The 19,527-nt window shown below is 43.6% G+C and overlaps 1 protein-coding gene across 5 annotated transcripts in view; it reads left to right on the top strand.

Annotated features, from left to right (window-relative positions):
* Positions 1-19,527, top strand: part of MCTP2 (multiple C2 and transmembrane domain containing 2) — a 438,899-nt gene that overhangs the window by 296,050 nt on the left and 123,322 nt on the right. For all 5 annotated transcript variants that reach the window (XM_088789331.1, XM_074317382.2, XM_019726683.3 and 2 more), the window contains one exon: positions 5,984-6,518. In XM_088789331.1, the coding sequence (XP_088645457.1) occupies positions 6,051-6,518 (468 nt within the window). In that variant the 5' untranslated portion in view covers positions 5,984-6,050. The remainder of the gene's footprint in view (positions 1-5,983; positions 6,519-19,527) is intronic.

Below are 19,527 nucleotides of genomic sequence, written 5' to 3'. Positions count from 1 at the left end.
CCCTTCCTTTGTCTTCTCTATTTCGAGTTCCGTTTATCATACATGGCACCACATTCTCCGCACCGCCAAGCCCACAGCTTCTTATTGTTTTTTTAGAGTCTCCTTTTCAAGTTAATCGTGCTTGAACAGACTATTAAGGGCTGGAGTTCCTTAAAGCTCATTCCGTCTTTTCCTTTTATACTCTTCCTGGCAGTCTCATCCATTACCGTGCCTCCCATTCCCATATGAATGCCAGTCTCTCCAAAGTCTGTCTCTAGACCAGGCCTCTCTCTTGGCTCCACTATCCTGTGCTTGGCGGCGAACTGGGCTTCTCCACCGGAGGTTCTCAAACACAGAGAAGCCAGCACCAAGCTCAGAATATCCCCTGAACATCTGAACTTCTGAGTGAATGGCCCTAGAAGCCTTTGGCTGGACTCAATCCCAACATTCCCTCCTCTCATTCCCTTTATGAAGTTCTGTTAACACCATTACTGTTTCTTAGTACCTGTCCTCGCTTCTTTACTGATAGAACAAGAAAGAATCCGAAGAACGCAAATCGAAACACACAATCAGCTTCAACTAACTGACATCCATAGAACCCAGCAACTGCCGAATAAACCGTAAGCTGGGCTATAGAGAAAGCATCCAACTGCCGGAGAACAGAAACATAGGAATTTTTTTTTTTCTGACTTAATCCTTAGGAATTAAGCTAGAAGTCAAAATACCATGATAACTAGACAGTCCCATATATTTTAGAAATTAAACACAACACTTTCAAAAACCCTGTGTGTCATGGAAGAACTCAAAATGGAACTTAGGAAATATTTTTAATTGAAAGGTAATGAAAATAGGACATATCAAAAGTTATAGAATGCAACTAACTCACTCTTAGAGGGGATTTATAGTATTAGGTGCATAAATAAGAAAACAGTACAGTCTGAAAAATCAATATCTAATTTTCCATGTCAAGAATTTTTAAAAAAAATAGCCAATCAAACTCAAAGGGTAGAGAAAGAAGGAAATAGTAAAAAATAAGAACATACATAACTCAACAAAGGAAAAATGAGTTTTAGAAAAGAGTAATAAACTGATAAGTCTCTTGTAAGACTAATCAGGAAGGCAAGAGATAAAGATAAATATTACATATATACTGTGACATATTGAATTGGAAGCCCTGGTCAGTGCACAAAGAAAAGAAAAAAAAGTGTTTTGGAATAGATGAGACAAAACTTTCCTTATTTGAAAATAATTTATAAGTCTACATTGAAAACTGAAATTAATTATAATTTAGAGATAAATCATTAGGGTTAATAAATGAACTCAGCCAGATGGTTGGAATTAGAATTCATGTATAAAAAGTCAATTGTTTTCCTGTATACTAGGAATTCACAAGCACACATAAGAAAAATAATACTAATTACTAAACTGTAAGGTACTTAGGAATTAATTTAGCAAAGTGTGGGGAAAGTGCCCATTGTGAAAATTAAGAAAATATATGACGGATGATTATTAAAGGATGTCTATAGTTACACAGATACCATATGATTTAGCTATCATACTCCTTGATATTTACCCAAATGAGCTGAAAACTTATGTCTGCATAAAATTGTGTGCACAAATATTTACAGCAGCTTTATTCACAATTGCCAAACAATAGAAGCAGCCAAGATGTCCTTCAACAGGTGAGTGGATGAATAAACTGTGGTCCATCCATAGAAACGGAATATTATTCAGCAATAAAAGTCGTCTGTTCCTTAACATGGAGCTGATCTGGAGAGACCTTTCTATTAAGGATAGTCTCCTTTGATGGAGGGATGGGTTGTTTCTGTTACAAGAACACTTAAATATACCCAGGTGTATAGATTCTTCTCCCAGTTCTATCAGAAATCTGAATATTGTTGAATGTCATTTGCCTTTATCTTTTCCCATATTCACTGTCAGATTTTCACTTTGATTGAATTTAGATTAGAGTCTTCTTTTTCCTCCCCATTTTATCAGGATGTGATATGAAATTTTCTTTCTGCTGGTGAGAAAACAAACAAAAAACAAAACAAAACTTGATGGTTAGACAAAAAAGATAGCTCAGTAGTGAATGACACGTTCTGACTAGTGATAACTACTTGCTGCGCTGTCCTTTGCATTGGTATTTTGATGGTGAAAACAAGGCCTTTTCATTACATTTGCCCACATGGAGAACTTCAAGAAGCACCCTAGGAGTCTAATACACATAATAATAATAACTTAAGCTGTCGTCATTCTCGGGACCTCTTGGCTTCCTTGTGTTTCTTATTCAAATACTGGTTGTTGTTTAGATTCAATCAGAACCTTTGGGGCTGGCGTTTAAAAGGTTTGTGGTTCGTTTTCCATTTGGCCAATTGCTAGCAGCCAGCTGGGGAGGATGTCTGGGTTAAAACCATAATAAATGAAATTTCCATTAGGCTCCTTGGCTTGGGACCATTTCCTGTAAAGACTTTGTCCTACCCTTAGTGGTTTGAAGAAGCAGAACGCTTATTTTCTTTCAATACATGAAAGCTGAAGTTTAGCAGGTACAGTAGTCTAGGTATCTTGTATTGTGAAGAGACTGTGCTTGTGCAGGGATGGTTTGCAGAGCATGGCTTACGTTTTAAGTCGCAGCTCTTTGGATGTGGATGACAATCACCGATGAACTTAGGTCACGGCAGAAAATGGAACAAATATTATGTGTACGTTTCTTTATAAATATCCTTTAGGATGAGGAAAACTGAACATAGTTTGATTCTCAGAGAGGTGGATTTATCTCACCAGGCTTTTCTTTAAAGGTGACTGCTGCTTAGATTTGTTCTTTGTTAAGTTTCTTTTGTTCTGAAGAGTGCAGCGTTGACGCAGGGGTCACATTTTCAAGCATCAAAGGGACCACAGTCCAACAGTGTGTTAGCTTTGTGCACACCTTAAAGGACACTTTTTCTTGGGCACATATTTTTATGTTTCTATGTTTGCAGTGTGTACACCTGGCTGTATTACTTGCATACATGGGGGCAATTATGGTCAGAATGCTTTTGCAAAATTTATTAAAAGAGTTCCGGTTCCCAGTAAAATGGAATAAAACCACTCCAACCTTTCCCCCCCAATAAACACAAACATCAAACCTGTATAAAATGCCTAAAGTTAGTTGAGGTCTCTGAAAAGTAAATACCAGCATGTGGATTAGGGAGGAATACTAGAATTGCAATATCACTGAACTAGAAGGGGGCTTCCTTTTTTTTTCTCTCTCTCTCTCTGCTAAACCCCCAGCCTGAATTCAATGCAGCCCAAAATCTAGAAGTCAATATTGGGACACAGACAGAGGTCCAAGAGACAACCTGTAGTTCTGGCGGAAGGAGCAGAAAAGGGAAGCCCTGAAGCTCAAAGAGAAGGGAGAACTCTTCCGCTTTTTTGTTCCCTTTTTGTCTGTTTTGTCATGCCCCCCACTCCCGGGCTATCTTGTGGTAGAGGAAACAGCAGCAAAAGCAGCTGGCAAGGGGAGATTACAGGAGCCAAAACAGCCTGAGTTAGTATTGGGTAAAGCTGTGCTCGTTCTGACACGCAGGGCTAAAGCATTGCTTGCATGGTTTTCCTTCTCTCCCCTCCATCCTTCTTTTCCCTCCCTCCTCCCCTTCATTCCTCCTTTCCTCCCTCCCTCCTTTCCTTTTCCTCCCTTCTTTCCTTCCTTCCTTCTTCCTTCTTTTTTAAATATCTCTCAATCCTCCCACTACACTGATACTGTCCTAGAAGTGGGTTGTTTCTGATTGGAAGAGTGAAAAGGGGCGTTTCAGGGTACCAGACAGTATCAGATTAGGAGGGGATTAGGAAATGATCCCATAAAGTAACTCCTGGACTCACCACCACACGCACATGCGTGGATCTGATCCTTCCGAGCATATTGCGGGCTTTGGGAAGGCCGGTTATGACTGGGACCCCACCCAGGAGCCAGACTGCCCCCTACATGGAGGTGCACACCCCTGCAGGTCCCAATGACCCTGCATAGCTTTTGCAAACAGCACCGACTGAGCTGTTCCAGGAGGTTGGTTGGAATTTATGGCCGGAAGCTAACCACATCAACTACCCGGCGAAACAATAAAATCTACATTCTCCATGGATTTAAATAAGGAACAGGATTTTATAAGAACATTTAATCCATACTGGCATATGAAGAACTGCAACAGTCTCAAATCACATGGGAAAAGGCAGTTAACAGATGACAATGAAAAGATGGCTCTAAAGCAGCTACTATAAAAATGCTCGAATGAATGACCATGAATCCTGAAATGAAAGTTAAGATAGAAAGTATCAATAAAGAAATAGGAGATATGAAGTAGAACCAAATGGCAATTTTAGAACTGGAAAATATAATCATCCCCACTTTGCCCTCCCACCTCCCTGCCCCCCAAAAAAAACTCATTATATGGGTTCGATGACAGAAGAGAAAGAAAGAGTAAACCTGAAAATAAATCAATCAAAATTATCCAATGTGAACAAAGGAGAAGAAAAGCTGAAGCTCTCAAGTTTGCTTTTCTGAAAATTTCCTTTATAGTTTTGTCAGTTCTTCTGACCTGGTACATTGGAATAAGGACAGACCTCTCGCTTTTATAAATATTTTTCTCTCTACTCATCGTTATTTTAATATAAATTTTAAAGATACTAGATGGAGCCCTAGTTGATATGAGTATGTGTTTGTCCTTCAAAATACACACTTAACTCGGGAAAGGAAGATGAAAAGTTTGAAGCAGGGAATGGTGAACTACAGTCTGCTGCCCTTGTTTATAAATAAAGTTTTATTTGTTTGCTGACTGTGGGTTTAGAGACATGGAAAGGCCCTCCCTGGGTCATAGTGGTTAAAAGATGCTGTTATTGTTTTGGGAAATGTCTTGAGCTCTGTTTTCCATGGAGAGAAAAATAAGAAGTCGTACTTTATATTTTTAATTTTTTTGCAAACTTTATTGATGTATAATTGACAAACAAAAAATGTGTATATTTAAGATGTCTAACTTGATCAATTTAATATACACACATTATGAAATGAGTACCACAATGAAGTTAATTGATGGATCCATCACGTCACATAGTTACCATTTTTATGTCTGTATGTGGTGAGAACACCTAAAATCTACTCTTTTAGCACATTTCAAGCATGTTATAAAAAAGACAAGAGGTAACAAGTATCAGGGGTGGTGGGGTTTTGGAGAATGGGGAACCCTTATACACTGTTGGTGGGAATAGGAATTTGAATAGTAATAATGGAAAACAGTACAGAGTTTCCTTAAAACATTAAAACTAGAACTACCATATAATCCAGCTATCCCATTTCCAGGTATATGTATCCAAAGGAAATGAAATCAGTATCTCATAGTGATATCTGCACCCCATGTTCATTGCAGCATTATTCACAATAGCCAAGATATGGAAACAACCCAAGTGTCTGTTGAGGGTTGAATGGGTAAAGTGTGTGTGTATATATATACATACATACATATACATATATATGTATATATATGCATATATACATATATATGTGTATATATATCATATATACACACACACATATATACACACATATATTTATATATGGATATATATGTATGTGTATGTATATATAAGTATGTGTATGTATGGGTATATAATGGATATATTATTTAGCCATAAAAAGAGGGACATGCGTCCCTTTGCAACAACGTGCATGAACCTGGAGGGCATTATGCTGAGTGAAATAAACCAGAACCCAAAAGTGCTCTTTTTATGAAGCATTCCTTGTGTCAACCAAATAGTTTCATTCATTGCTTTAACTTTTCTGTAACTTCTTTAATGAAAAAAAATCTTAAAAATTCAGTTCCTTAATCTTTCCCTGATATTTGTCCGTGTACCAATCACGTGGTTTACTGTTGTTCCCTCGATGCAACATGCATGGTTTTCAAGTCATGGTTCCCACTTGGATGGGCCCTGACACCACGGAGAAGTTTCATGTTCCTTCTCCTTCTCTTCTGTTCTCTAGGAGTCCCTGACGTTTGCAGTCTGGACGCGCTCTTTCGGGGAGTCACTCCCGGGGTCTTCATGCAGCCATGGATCTGGATAAACCATCTGTCTGGGGCTCATTCAAACAGAGAACCCGGCCGCTGTTACTCAACCTGAGCAAGAAGAAGGTGAAAAAGAACCCCGATAAACCCCTAGACGTAAGGGGCAGGCATCACCTGGACCGTCGCCTCAGCCTCTCCGTGCCTGACCTCCTGGAGGCCAATGCCTTGGCCGCGGAGGGCCGGCCTTTCTCGGGGCCCCAGTCGTCTTACACTTCTGTGCCCAGCAGCCTGTCCACGGCGGGGATCTTTCCCAAGAGCAGCAGTAGCTCCTTGAAACAGTCGGAAGAAGACCTGGACTGGAGCCAGGAAGGAGCAGGCCACCTCCACGCGCTGGAAACAGACGCCGAGGAGACCTTCGCCTCTCCCGCCGACAGGAGGGCTTCCAGCAATGGCATCTTTGATCTGCTCCCGCCGCCTCCGCCGCTGGGGGAGGAGGTGCTGGATGAGCCAGAGGTGAGACCGAGGCTGGGCGCTTTCCTGTTCCTTTTGCTTGCTTGCTTTTTATTTTTGTTTCCTCTTCAAGTGCCTTCTGTGCCCTTGGAAAATCTGGTTAGGAGTTATTTTCGTGGTTAGCGTGGATGGAGAGAATATCATGTACAAGAATTTAAATTAAGGTAATATTGATTGCACCCGGTGTTCCCATTAGTTTCGGGCTTGACCTCTGTGTATTTTAGAACTATTACAAATAACCTTTCCAGGACACTTGAAGGCATTAAAAGCCCGATTGGATGAGTTTTCCTTTTTCCATCTCCTGGCAAAGAAATTAAGAGCATAACTTTTCCTTTAAATTTGCTTTACGTACGTGCCCACCTCTGTTCCCACCATAGACAGAACGTGCGTATTTTCCCAGTCCTGAGAAATGTATGAATGTATGTCTCCCTTTGACGGCCAGAGAGTTTGAACTCCTATTTCGTGTGTGCGCGCGCGCGCACATATCTGTGGGCAGCTTTCACTTCCATTTGCTAAAAAAAAAGCCAAAAACTAAAAGAAACAAATTCTTAGCAACTCAGTGATTTCACAAAGCTTTCGTATTTCAATAAGATAAAAGGGCCAAATATAATTATGAGACAAGTCTTGTATTTCTGGGAAGAGATTAATTTAAATTCAATCACTCGATCGTGATTTGATGGTCCATGTAATCATACATGTATATATTTAAATCCTATGTTAATGACACGGAAGTAGGCTGCCCTGTTCAGGAAAGGGGTTAATTTTTCTGTATTCTAGGTTACTGTGATAATTGCATAGAAAACTGGTTATTCAACTGGGATTTTTGGTTTTACTATTAGAACCAAAGCCTATTAATTATGTCATTTATTTCAGCCTCATTGGGGGATGGGCTTGTGGATATTTGGTGGATATATTCCAGATTCATTTGGAAGCATTATTATGTTAAGATACCACTACCCATTAAGTGATTTTACTTAACTTTTTTTATTGCCAGTAATATTTATGAAATTCTTTTTGTAACAATTTTATGATTTTTACTGTATTTATAGATTTGAAATGTGTGTTTCCACTAATCAAAATGTAAATTAAGTGAATTATTCCACTAGCTCAGTATGAAGGAGGTAACTTATTGAATAATGAACTGAAGGTTAATCTTTACTTCTTGTTATGTATTAACTGTTGAGAGAAAAAAAAAAGGGTGGGCTTCTTGGCTTTGAGATACAAAGAATTTCCCATTAGAAGAATTTTTTCTAAGTTAGGGCTGTTAAACTATTTTAGCATTTCAGGAGTCTTTGCCAAAAAGCAAAATTTGAATGCCTACTCTAACTCAGGCACCATCAAGGTTACAAATGCAAACAGAGATGGATAAGAGGGTGACCCTTGTCTTCAGGTTCTGGTCTGGTGGGAGACAGCTTTGCATGGCACTCAGAGAAGCCTAAGAGGCAAACATGTCTGTGCAAAAAATCATCCATGCCTCGTCTCCTGGCAGCTCAGTGGATAGCGGAGATCAGTGTGTGGAGCCCTAGGGAAGGTCCAAGCTGGCCCAGAGGCTAAGCAGGAATTAACAGGTGAGCAAACGTGGTGACCACAGGCCTGCAGTGTGGATGGGTCAGTTGAGGGGGAGGGGCTGAGCCTTTGCCCTGCCTGGACGGGAGGCCTAGGGAGCTTTCTGCAGTGATACAGGCCTGGGAGGCTGGGCTGTGCAGAGGGGCTGGTCAGTGGTGGCAGGTGGCAGATGGATGTCTGGTAGATCGATGCTTGGTTATTTTCTCTTCTCCAAGCTGAATGCAGGGAAGCCTGGAATAAGCAGAGTTCTTGAAGGATAAGTTATTCTGGGTAATTTTATTTTCTCTTTCAACTCAGCTTTTATTTTTCTTTCTTTCTTTTTTTTTTTTTTAAAAACAAAACAAAACAAACAAAAAAAAACCTCCTCTCTTGAAAAAGAATCTTTTGCTTCTCTTTTCCTGTCCTAGGAAGTACAGATAGAGACAAAGGGTGATTCTTTCTTCCATGGCCACTTGAGTGTCATTTATCTGCTTGGTGGCCTCTTTGCAGAGGATGGAGAGCCTGGGCTGTAGCTTATCAGATCTGTAGGGTCACAGGGGTCAAGTGCATTGTTCTGCCTCCCCCTCCCTTCCTCTCCTCTTCCCCCACTCCCTGCTGTGTAGGGTGGGAGGGTCTGCATTGGGTGGGCCCCTCCCACTACCTGAGAATCCGCTTTACCTGGTGGCACAGAAGCTAGCCACCCTTCTGCTTATCTTCTCCACTATGTACATTTGGGGGATGGGTGACGCTTTGTCTCCTCTGGGCTCAGCGTGGTGCCTGGCACACAGCATGTGCCCCACCAGGAGGCGTGTGATACAGGCATTAATAATAGCTGAGTGTGCATGCAGGTTAATAGGGTTTTGTAAGTGTCTTTATTGTGAGTTTTCTTCAGTGTACGATTTAATTAAAGTCAGCATTTTAAAATTCCATTTCGGAAAAATCCCATCGCACTGTAAATGAAATCTCTTTGTATATAGACAATAACTGAAACTAGAAAGAGATTTAGGCAGGTGTACTCTTTTCAGCCCAAGTCTAATACGAACTTTAAATTTGAATTTACTTTCTCTGCCTTTTTATAAATGAAGACGGAAGTCCTGTTGAATTCATGTCACCCGTGAGGCTTGGAGTCGGTTAATCCATGTCTCGTATTGGTGCATGTGTTTCTTTCTAATGAACAGTGAACGTCTTTCTATCACGTTCATGGAATGAGGAGGAGATGAGGAGGAAGGAAGGGGTTGGCGTGTGACACGCCTGATGCACAGTAAGGACAAGAACAGGTGTTTGCAAACGCTCTTGGTGTACATGTTGTCTGTCGCTTTCTAGCGGGGGTAAGGGAAGGGTATCCGTGATCGGGGGGCACCCATTGATTTGTCTCCCCTGTTTCGTGCCGGATGCTGATTGGGTTTCTGGCTGAGCCTGCAGCCGTGAGCGATGACCCCAGGTATCGGTATCGTCAGAATGTTCTGGTCACTTCGCCATCCTGCCAGTGTCAGCCAAGGAAGTGTCGGCTTACAGTTACAGGGCAGTGAATGATGAGGCAAAGAAGAACCTTAGAGATGAGTGTCAGTGCCCATGTTCAAACCAGCCGTAAAAGCAAAATGGGGAAATGGGTCCAGAGTAAAGAATACATTGGTGGAAGAGGGTTCCCCAGACTCTCCTCAGTCCTGGATTCCTGTCACACAGAAGCCCTGTCTCAAGTTGCGTTGGCAGAATTCCCGGTCCCCCAGTGGCCCCCACAAACACAGACCATCATTTTCCGGCAACAACACCATTGCTCTCCCAGTTGCTCAAGTGAAACACCCATGAATAATGTTAGACTATTTTCCTTTCCCCGCTTTTCACACCCTAGGGAATCTTCATGTACCCGTGTCCCCCACATCTGTCTCCTCCTCCTTTTGTCCATTTCATTCTGCTCTTCACAACGTCCTCTCCTCCCTCAAGGCCCAGCTGAAACCTTGCTTCTCTGTGAGGCTTTTCCCGACTCTACAATCAGTACACTCAACCTGCTTCGTCTGCACAGCGTGCCACTACCCTGTTTCCCCGAAAATCAGACCTCACTGGAAAATAAGCCCTAGTATGATTTTTCAGGAGGACATCCCCTGAATATAAGCCCTAATGCATCTTTTGGAACAAAACTTAATAGAAGACCCACTCTTATGTTTGGGGAAACACAGTAGTACTGTTACTGAGTGTTAACCTCATCCTGCTTTCTATACAAATTTACTGTAGGAAGAGGAAGGAACAGAAACAGGTATAGAAGAGAAGGCAAGGGTGTGAATGGGTAAGACCCTGAGAAGGTCACCAGGCACCGAGACCTGGACTCTGTCTGGCTCTGAGGACTGACTCGTGATAACCACGTGACCATAGGACTGAGCTACAAGTGGCAACCCCACCTGCTGTCGTTTGCCATGAGAATTGAATACTTTCTAGACCATCATGTCCATTTCGTTGTTGTCGAGTTACTTTGGAAGTCAAATCATGATCAACACCTGTTTCATTACCTTGTTGGGAGAAATGATCACGTTAGGGCGTGGCCAGCCTTGGAGAATCCACGTTGGGTCTTTTCCTGCCCGGAGTCAGCCAGTCACCCTGTGTGAGAAGTCACATAGGATCAGGAGACGGTTTTGTGAATGTGCAAACAGGAAGGTTCCACACCGAACAGCATCTGGCCTGCCACGTACTCCCCAAAGGGACCCGGCTGCAAATGAGAAGCTGACACACACTGTGTTTGCAGTGGAGCCAGGATTCTTAAAGGTTTATGACGTACACACTCTTCCCTCCAGAGGGTTCAAGGGCAAGTCCAAATTCTTACTTAGACTTCCTTGCATGACCTCTCCCTCTTTTTTTTTACTGATTGACACACGATTGTATTAGTTCTATATTCTCACTTTCAGTCAGGCTGATATCCTATTATGGTTGCCTGGCAACCAGGTTTTCTGCTTTAGGTGACTTTGTATGTCTCGTCTCTGATGGGAGAAACGTAGTCGTATCGTTTCATCTCATCGCTCTCATCACGAAGACTTAGGGCTTACGAGGTAGCACCTTCCACTAGGGCCAAACATAACACCTGCCGTGTATTAAGTTAGGTGTTTAGAAGACGACCCTCTCTAGCTTGGAAGCTCCTGAAGATTAGCGAAAATGTCTTCTTTTTCTTCTCCCAGCCTTCCCGCAAACCTTGCTTGTGTGAAATATATAGATCGCAATTTTGTATCCGCAGTTGACTTTCATGCCGCGGGCCACTGCTAGGTGCTGTGGGGACCATAGGAAATTCAGGTGGGTTCGAGAAGGTGGTGATGCATGGAGGCCCTTAGTTTAGGGCGAGTTCTAAAGGAGCTCCCAAATGTTAGATTAAATATGAAGACGCCAAAGTTAAGGAGACTCAGCAGGAGAAGAGTGTATTTTTTCTTCTTTCCTCTTATTTTGCTTTTTCTTCTCACTTCCCTCCCCAGTCAGTATTCCCCCCAGTAGTTGTTTCATAAGATGCAGGGGCCCCCCATGATCAGTGGGGGATATGTTCTGAGATCCCCAGTGGATGCCTAAAACTATGGATAGTCCTGAACCCTGTATATATTATGTTTTTTTCTATGTGTACACAATTATGTTTAATTTATAAATTAGACACAGTAAGAGATTTACAATAACAGTTAATACAATAGAACAATTTTAACAACATACTGGAATAAAAGTGGTGTGAATGTTCTTCTCTCTCTCTCTCTCTCTCTCTCTCTCTCAAAATATCTCATTGTCCTGCATTCACCCTTCTTGTGATTCTGTGAGATGATACACTGCCTACGTGATGAGATGGCGCCACGCAACTCAGAATGGTGTGCAGTTTAAAACATATGCATTCTTTATTTCTGGAATTTTCCATTTAATATTTTCTGACCATGGGTAACTGAAACCTCAGAAAGTGAAACTGCAGATCAAGGGGTGTAGAGCGGGCTGGCCGCTGTCCTCTCATATGCCTTGGGGCAAAAGGAATTGTGGTGTAAAAGGTTAAAACTTGCAAAAACCGCAATTCCTTTTGCACCTACCTCATAAAATCAGTGAAGAATTTCAAAGATCCAGAAAGCTGCCTCTGGTTCCTTCCCACAGTGTCGATGATGGACGTGAGATTGGACCCAGCCCCTGGAAAATGGGACCAGTAAGCAGTCCCTGGTCAGTGCTAGATAACTGGCAGAGGTGGGAGGGGAAGCCACTCTGAGAAGGTGAAGAGGAAAGACTTGAAGAGCCTGTGTTTGGAGGCTAAGAATCAGAGGGAGAGTAAAACTGAGTTGTTGAATTTCATGTCCACAAGGCTAGAAAAACAGCCAGCTCTTAGCCTCGTTCCCGGCATTCAGCAGTCCCCAACGAGGACTGTCGTACTTACTAGTGTTAAGAGGATTTTTTTTATCAGTGTGTTTTCAGAATGAAATAGATGGCCGAGGAAAGTCAATAACTTGCCTCATGCCATCCAGGGAGTAAACGTCTAGCCAGGATCTGAATCCAGGACTGTCTAAATCCGAACCCTGTGCACAAACTTGTGGGTACAACAGGAGTTTGGGGACACAGGCCTGAAACTTGGGAGAGCTCAGAGCCAATGATCGAAGAAAAAGTTGCTCATTAAAAGAAGACATTTATTTTTCTGTGTCCACCGTGCCCTTTTCAAAGCAGGGGTAGTTACATGGTCCAGTGGGCTTCTGAGTGTGGGCCGTAACTAAATCCTGAATGGCAGGATTATGACGTCCCCATCATCCGTGTGATCGCACAGTGGGGGTACATCCTTCCTGGACATTTCATTTGGCAGCTGGAGTTTTTAAACAACCAGCTTTGGTGCCAGCGTGTGTGGATGAGTTGAGTGGTTTTAGCAAAGAACCCTATTGGGATATTTCCAGAAACTGTACTTGGCAACCACAGAGCTTCAGTTTAGTGACCACAGAGAAGCAAAATGACAAAGCACAGAAGAGAAGAGGCAACCTGCAGCTCAGAATTAAACAAGTGTGTCAGTTGCTCCCTATGTCAATTACGTGTTCTTTGCTATTTTTGTTTTATCTCAAAAATCATTACTTAACATCACGGTGCCCTGGAGACAGGCGTGCCAGCCATGTCCCAGGGTCCTTTGACGACCTGCCTCTCTTCTTTCCCTCCGTCCTTCCCATCCCTTGAGCACCTACTATGTGCTGATCCTGTTCTAGGCACTAGTAACACAGCAGTCAGCACTGCAGACAAATGTCCATTTCCTCATGCAGATCCTATTCTGAATGGTGGCAGCTACAGATATATTCAGGCAGCAATCCATTTAATGAAGGAACGTAAAGCAGCAGAGGTACTTGGGAGCGCAGGGCTGAAGGTGTTACTGTTCAGGAAAGACCTCTTCTGAGACGCTAGCATATATGCAAAGACCTAGAGGAGGTAGAAGGAGAAGCCTGAAGGCTCTGGGGAGGTGGGAATGTGCCTGGGTGTTCCAGGAAGAGCAAGGAAGCAGTATGATCGGAACGGAGGGGGTGAGGGGGCAATGGCAGGAGACGTCAGTGTTCTTTCTGAGGCTTCCACATCCGTCCAGGCAACTGTCATGCGCTGTGACAACTCCCTGGGCTACTGAGCGAGCAGGGTCCAAAGGAACCCTGAGGGCTCAGCGCTGAGTGGCTTGCACGCAGGGCAGGACGGGCCAACGGCCTGCAGGTAGTGTTCGCTCTCCCTGGTGTAGACCCTGGAGGAAGCGCGCACAGGCTCAGGCCGGTGAGCTGTGTGTGGGAGGGGAGAGGGCTCTGCCCGAGGCGTCACCAGCCTGTTCTCTAGCTTTGTCTTCATAGCAGTGTCAGTGGGGAAGGGATGGTCAGAGTTAAGGGAGGGACTTGGGGTACTGACTACCTTCATTGAGGTTTTTTTTTCCCTCCAGTCTTCCCAAACACATCTACTGTCTTAGTAATAAAATAATAATAATAATAAATAATAGGATAGCGACACCGATCTCATATCCTTTACTCTGAAGTTATGTGTGGGGAACTGTGCTGAGTACAGTATAAATATGAATTCATCAGACCACATTGATTTGCTTCACTCAACATACACGGAGCCTAGTACAGTGTCTGGCCCGGAGAAGGTGCTCAGTGGATATCCTTTGAATGAATGAATTTTCCTCCTGACAACCTATAAGGCAAGTACCATTTTTGTCCCTTTTATAGATGCTCCCATGTCATGAACGGTAAGTACGTTTCCAAAGGACACAAAGCTAGGAAGCTGCAGAAACAGGACTTGAATGCAAGTCCTTCTGCCTCCTGAGCTTTGCCCACTACTGTGCAGACTTGCCTGTCACTGTGTCAGGACAGTGGTCCTGTGTATGGATTCTCCTGGTTCTGGGCACAGGTGTGGCGCAGGAAAAAGAGGGGACCCCCGGGGTACTCAGGTGAAGGGCTAACTCTCCTGCTTCTCTTTGGCAACCAAGCAGCCCCTTAGCTCTGGCTTCTTTATTTGTGAATTGGTGACACTAATGACAGCCTGTCGGGCCCTTAGAAGAACTTAATAGGAGTATGAATTTGTAAGTCATCAAGTGCTACACAAATGTAACGGGACCATTATTTTTTTCAAAGTATCTACTGCTAACAAGCTTGAAAACAGTGTATGGACGATCAGTGGATAAATATTACCAAATATGGAAAGAAGGGTTTATTATACCAGGGGTTTGGCAGACTTTTTCCTAAAGGGCCAGATAACAAATATGTCCAGGTTTGTCGGCCCCTGACTGAACTTGGTGTTGTAGCGTGAAATCAACCATAGACCATATATACACGAATAGGTGGGGCTGTGTTTCAGAGTTTAAACTGTATCTATAAAAACAAGTGTTGGGCCATAATTAGCTGACCATTGTTTTGTGCCGTCACAGGATTGACTAGGGTGTCTATGCACATACACGGAAAAACACACACAGCTTATATTTTGTATCGTAGATGGTGGTCCAGGGGAATCACTTCTAGAGAGCAGTCTTAGGGTAGCGGAAAACAAAATGTGTATATCTTGATTGTATGGTGACTAACCTCCTGGAAAGTTGTGTAGAAATTGACTATGAGCATTCTCAGCCATCTATCTGTTAGACCTGACTTTTTCTGAGCAAGCATTCCAATCTCGACCTTGAATTGTCATTTGGCTTGTTTCGATTCTATGGCTGTGTCCAGGCATTGCGGGATGGTCTGTCTTCGGCGTCTGAGTCCCTTTGTTAGTTTTGTTGCTCCCGTTGCCCTGTAGGTATTTGAATTTCTGACACAAAGTATTCATGTTTTCAGTAACCTAGATGTGAGTTAAATAATTAAGTAAATGTGTAATACACACACACACACACACACACACACACACACACACACGGTTTGCTATACTCACGTACTTTAATGGAGTATTTTTCAAAGACTAAGTGATCTTCTCAGCCAACATTTTACTCTCATTTAGCTTTCCTGGATGTGGGTTAATATCTTTTTCCACTGAAGTGTAAACCGCCCGTGATGGCTTAGATTGTTTATAATTTGCCTTCCTGTGTGCACTTCATGGTAAGGTCCTTCAGCCACAGGGGAGGTTGTATTTGTACAAGATCACACTTAATGTATACAAGAGGAAAATGTTGTTTTTGCACGTCACAGTCTTGCTCTTAAAATCCTTGGTGACCAGAGGAGATTTTCTTTTTTAAATAATCAGCCCATCCATGCTAATACCTCCCCCTATCCTGCTGAATTTTCGTAAATTTGCATTGTTTCAGGTAGGGTGTTCTAATCTAAAGAAAACACAAAGCATGTACAGTGGATCCTTGAACAACAAGTTACTGAACTGTGTGGGGTCCACCTATACAAGAATCTTTTTAAATAAATATCTGTACTGTTTTTGATGTGCAGTTAGGAGCTTGTGGATGTGGGCGGGGGGGCAAAGGTATGCATTGATATATGCCTTTTATGTAGGGTCTTGAGCTTCCATGGATTTTGGTATCCACAAGGGGTCCTGGAATCACTCCCCTGTGGGTACTGAGGGGCAGCTGGTATAGTTAAATTTGGGGAGAGCCAAAAATTATATGTGGATTTTCAACTGCATTGGGGGAGCCACCACTCCTAACCTCTGCATTGTTCAAAGGTCACCTGTATTACCTTTCCATCAATTGCAATTTAGCAAGGTAGAGTATAAATGCCTGTGTGAACGCACCACCTTTAAACCCACACCCGAAACCCACTTCTCTGGAAGGCAGTGGTGAGAGCTGTGTGAGGGGTGACTAACCTCTACTAGTTTTCCTGCCAAGATGTTAATGCTGTATTTTTTCATGTTTGTATGTAACGGGACAGTTGGTCATATTAGCCCTTTTTAGCATTGATGACGTTCAGAATACTTGTCTTTTCCTGAGTATGTCCTTGGAAACAAGTGGTTTGAAATTGTTTAAACCAAGGCCTAATGGATAAAAAAATGATGGTACATCCACACAATGGAATACTACTCAGGAATAAAAAAGGGATGGGCTCTTCATCCAGACAACAACTTGCGTGGATTTCAAGGCATTATGCTGAGTGAAAGATGCCGGTGTTAAAGATTCGTATTCTGTGTGAATCTGTATGACGTTCTGGAAAAGAAGAAACTATATGTGAAAACAGATGAGTGGTCGCATGGGTTAGGGATGGCAGGACGATTTGACCACAGTGGGATAGCATGAAGGAATTTGGGGAGGGGGCTGACAATTGGTCTGTGTCATGACTGATGGTGGTGAGACAAATATAAACGTGTGAAAAGTCACAGCACTATACACGCACGAAAAAAAGTCAATTTTACTGTGTTTTTTTTTTTTTTCTGGAAGAAATGTAAAAAACCCAGAGTGATTGATTATACTTATTGAGCACATGAAGAAAAATTCTCATGATAGGAGGATAGCAGGGATTCCTGATGGGAAAATATTCATTGTGCCATTTTTAATGAAAACTCACAGATACAGTTACTACTAGGTTTACAAAGAAGGTGAAAGCGATGCAGGTTTTACGCAGCGAATAATACCTTGGGCTCTTTGCTGGTTACAGGGGACCATTCAAAGTTACTGTCCCCCCGCAGCTGTAACCCGGTCCTCCTGTGCCTGTGGAGTATTTCTGCTCTTCTTTATGGTGACCACTTCTCTTTGGTGTGTATATATGGTGTGTGACAGTTACGGTGGCCGTGGGAACCATAGCTGTAACTTCTGTGACTTTCCTGCGAGTAAAACCAGCCATAATGTTGAATTAATGTCGTTCCTCACATTTAATTTCCATGTTGTTGTACGTGGAAGGCTTAGCGCCCATTTGAATAAAAGCTCTGCGTTCGTTTTTGGATGGCACGTAAGCGATGGGGGTTATGTGGACGAATCTTGCCACTGAATTCACGTTTTCATTAAGTACAGGGAGTCTGAGGGGTGATACTCTTTCAGCATCTTCAATTTGATAGCGGAAGAGGCCCCACCACCTCGATCCTTAGCTAATAACCATGCACTTGAAATGGAAATTCTGATCCCAGCACCGGTAGTTTTGCGGAACTGCCTTCACATGGGATTGGGTTTAAGTTGAGCATTGGTTCGTTGAATAAAACCAAAGACACTGAGGTGAGATGGTCGGGCTTCAGAGGATCAGGCAGCAGAGGTTACTGGTGGCGCAGGACGTGAAGTTGCGGGGGGTCTTTTTCGATTTTGAAAATCAGGCAGAAGAGGAATTGCTAAGCTTCCAGGAGGTACTAGTGTGTGGGGTAAAAGGCATGCAGAGAACTGTTTGGAAATTGGGAGAGGTGAATAAGGTTCTGATCGTCCTCATAAAGCGGTTTTCCCAAGTCCTGTCCAACTCACGTGGGTGTCTTTTCACAAACCGGAGAAGCCAAGCATGGGGGTGGGGGTGCCGTTTAGCAAAGGCCCTGCTACCTCGTCTGTTTGTCTGCTGAGCGTGAGGGATCTTTTCCTCATGGACCACGAGTGGTACGTCCACGCCAGGGGCTGTGGTTTCTGAAGTGCTGCGGCCCTTAGGGGAAGGTCGAAGTGTCTGAAATCCCTTACGACCCTGCGTGAGTTGATCTGAATTGAACGGAAGGTATTCATAGCCAAGGGACGTTAGACCTGAGGCTCGTGGAGGGAAAGGAAGACGTGAGGGACCGTAGGGCCTCCATGCTTCCTGGCGAACACTTGGGAGGCTCCAAGCTGACATGTGATCAGGGCGCACTTCCGTCTGTGGCAGCACTTCTCGTGTGTCACTCACTGTATGCCGAGGAGGCAGACCTGAGAGCCCATGCTTGTTTGCAGCCTTTCATTGGTCCTCTTGGGGGCTGAGGAATTGCCTTCTGCTCGGAACCGAGGTTCTATTGCTTCCTGAAGTCCCGTGTGTGTGTGTGTGTGTGTGTGTGTGTGTGTGTGTGTGTGTGAGAGAGAGAGAGAGAGAGAGAGAGCGAGAGAGTGAGAGAGAGAGAGAGAAAGGGAGAGAGAGAGAGAGAGAGAGAGAGAGAGAGAGAGAGAGAGAGACTTGGAAAGCAGCCTGCCATCCAGGCAGGATCTCTGAATTGTGACGGGACCTCCTTGACTGTCACCGTGGGTGGGAAGGACCAATGACCAATGGCACCTCTGGCCCCCCACTTCTATCCTCAATGGTTTATGGGCATCGAAGCAATCTCTGTTGGCCTAATTCATGTCTCCAAATTTACCCATTCCTTTGGAGTTATGCAGCCTTCTTTGGAGGGAGAAATCCATTGTTTTTCAAGAAATCAGGACTGGCTAATGCGAGAGACAAACCAGAACATAACCAAAAGGCTGGGAGGCCATTTGATCATGTCCATTCTACTCCTGCCTTCCCTGCAGAGAACCATCCTTCCATCCAGCCCAGAAACCTTCACTACCTCCCAGAGCTCCTCTTAAAAAGCACCCCAAATTTGTGCAATTGAACCCAATACAGTGGAGATGTCTACTGTTTCCTAACCAACCCCGTGGAATCACTTCCTGAGCAGCTGAGGAATATTTGAATGAGGAAACATAGCCACTTCCTATTCTGAGGTCATTTGTTCAGGATATTGCATTTCCTATGCTTCGGCTGGTGGTTGAACAGTTGTCAGACCCACGAAGGTCCGGTTTGAGGAAGTCTGTCAGATCCCATTTTGAAGTGTTTCCTATCTACCTCGCACGCTTGGTTCTCCGATTCCTGAGCTGCCATCTTCCTTCGGTGGCTGGGGAGGCAGGTGCGCCCACCCTGGGAGGGGCCTGGCAGGATGGCCCTGCTAAGCGTTTGATGAACTAGGGGTGGCGGAGCGGCCCAGCAGGAGAGCACAATGGGCCTTATCTACTCTCTGATCGATGAGTAAGATGACAGAGGCCACAGCTAGATGGACTCTAGTGAGTCGCCCTTTTAATTGCCAAGACTTGCCACACAGGCGGGAAGACACACCTGAAACAGGAGCATGTACATGGAAGATTCCCAAAGAGAAAAGCCTCATAAAGGAGAGTCTTGTGGGTTGAAGTTCTTTTGCTTTTTTT

This window comes from Rhinolophus sinicus, chromosome 13 (genome assembly GCF_057876585.1).
Source record: "Rhinolophus sinicus isolate RSI-liver-muscle chromosome 13, RSI-T2T, whole genome shotgun sequence".
Classification (NCBI taxonomy): domain Eukaryota; kingdom Metazoa; phylum Chordata; class Mammalia; order Chiroptera; family Rhinolophidae; genus Rhinolophus; species Rhinolophus sinicus.
Note: the sequence above shows the minus strand (reverse complement) of the source record. Positions and strands in the feature narration are given on the sequence as shown.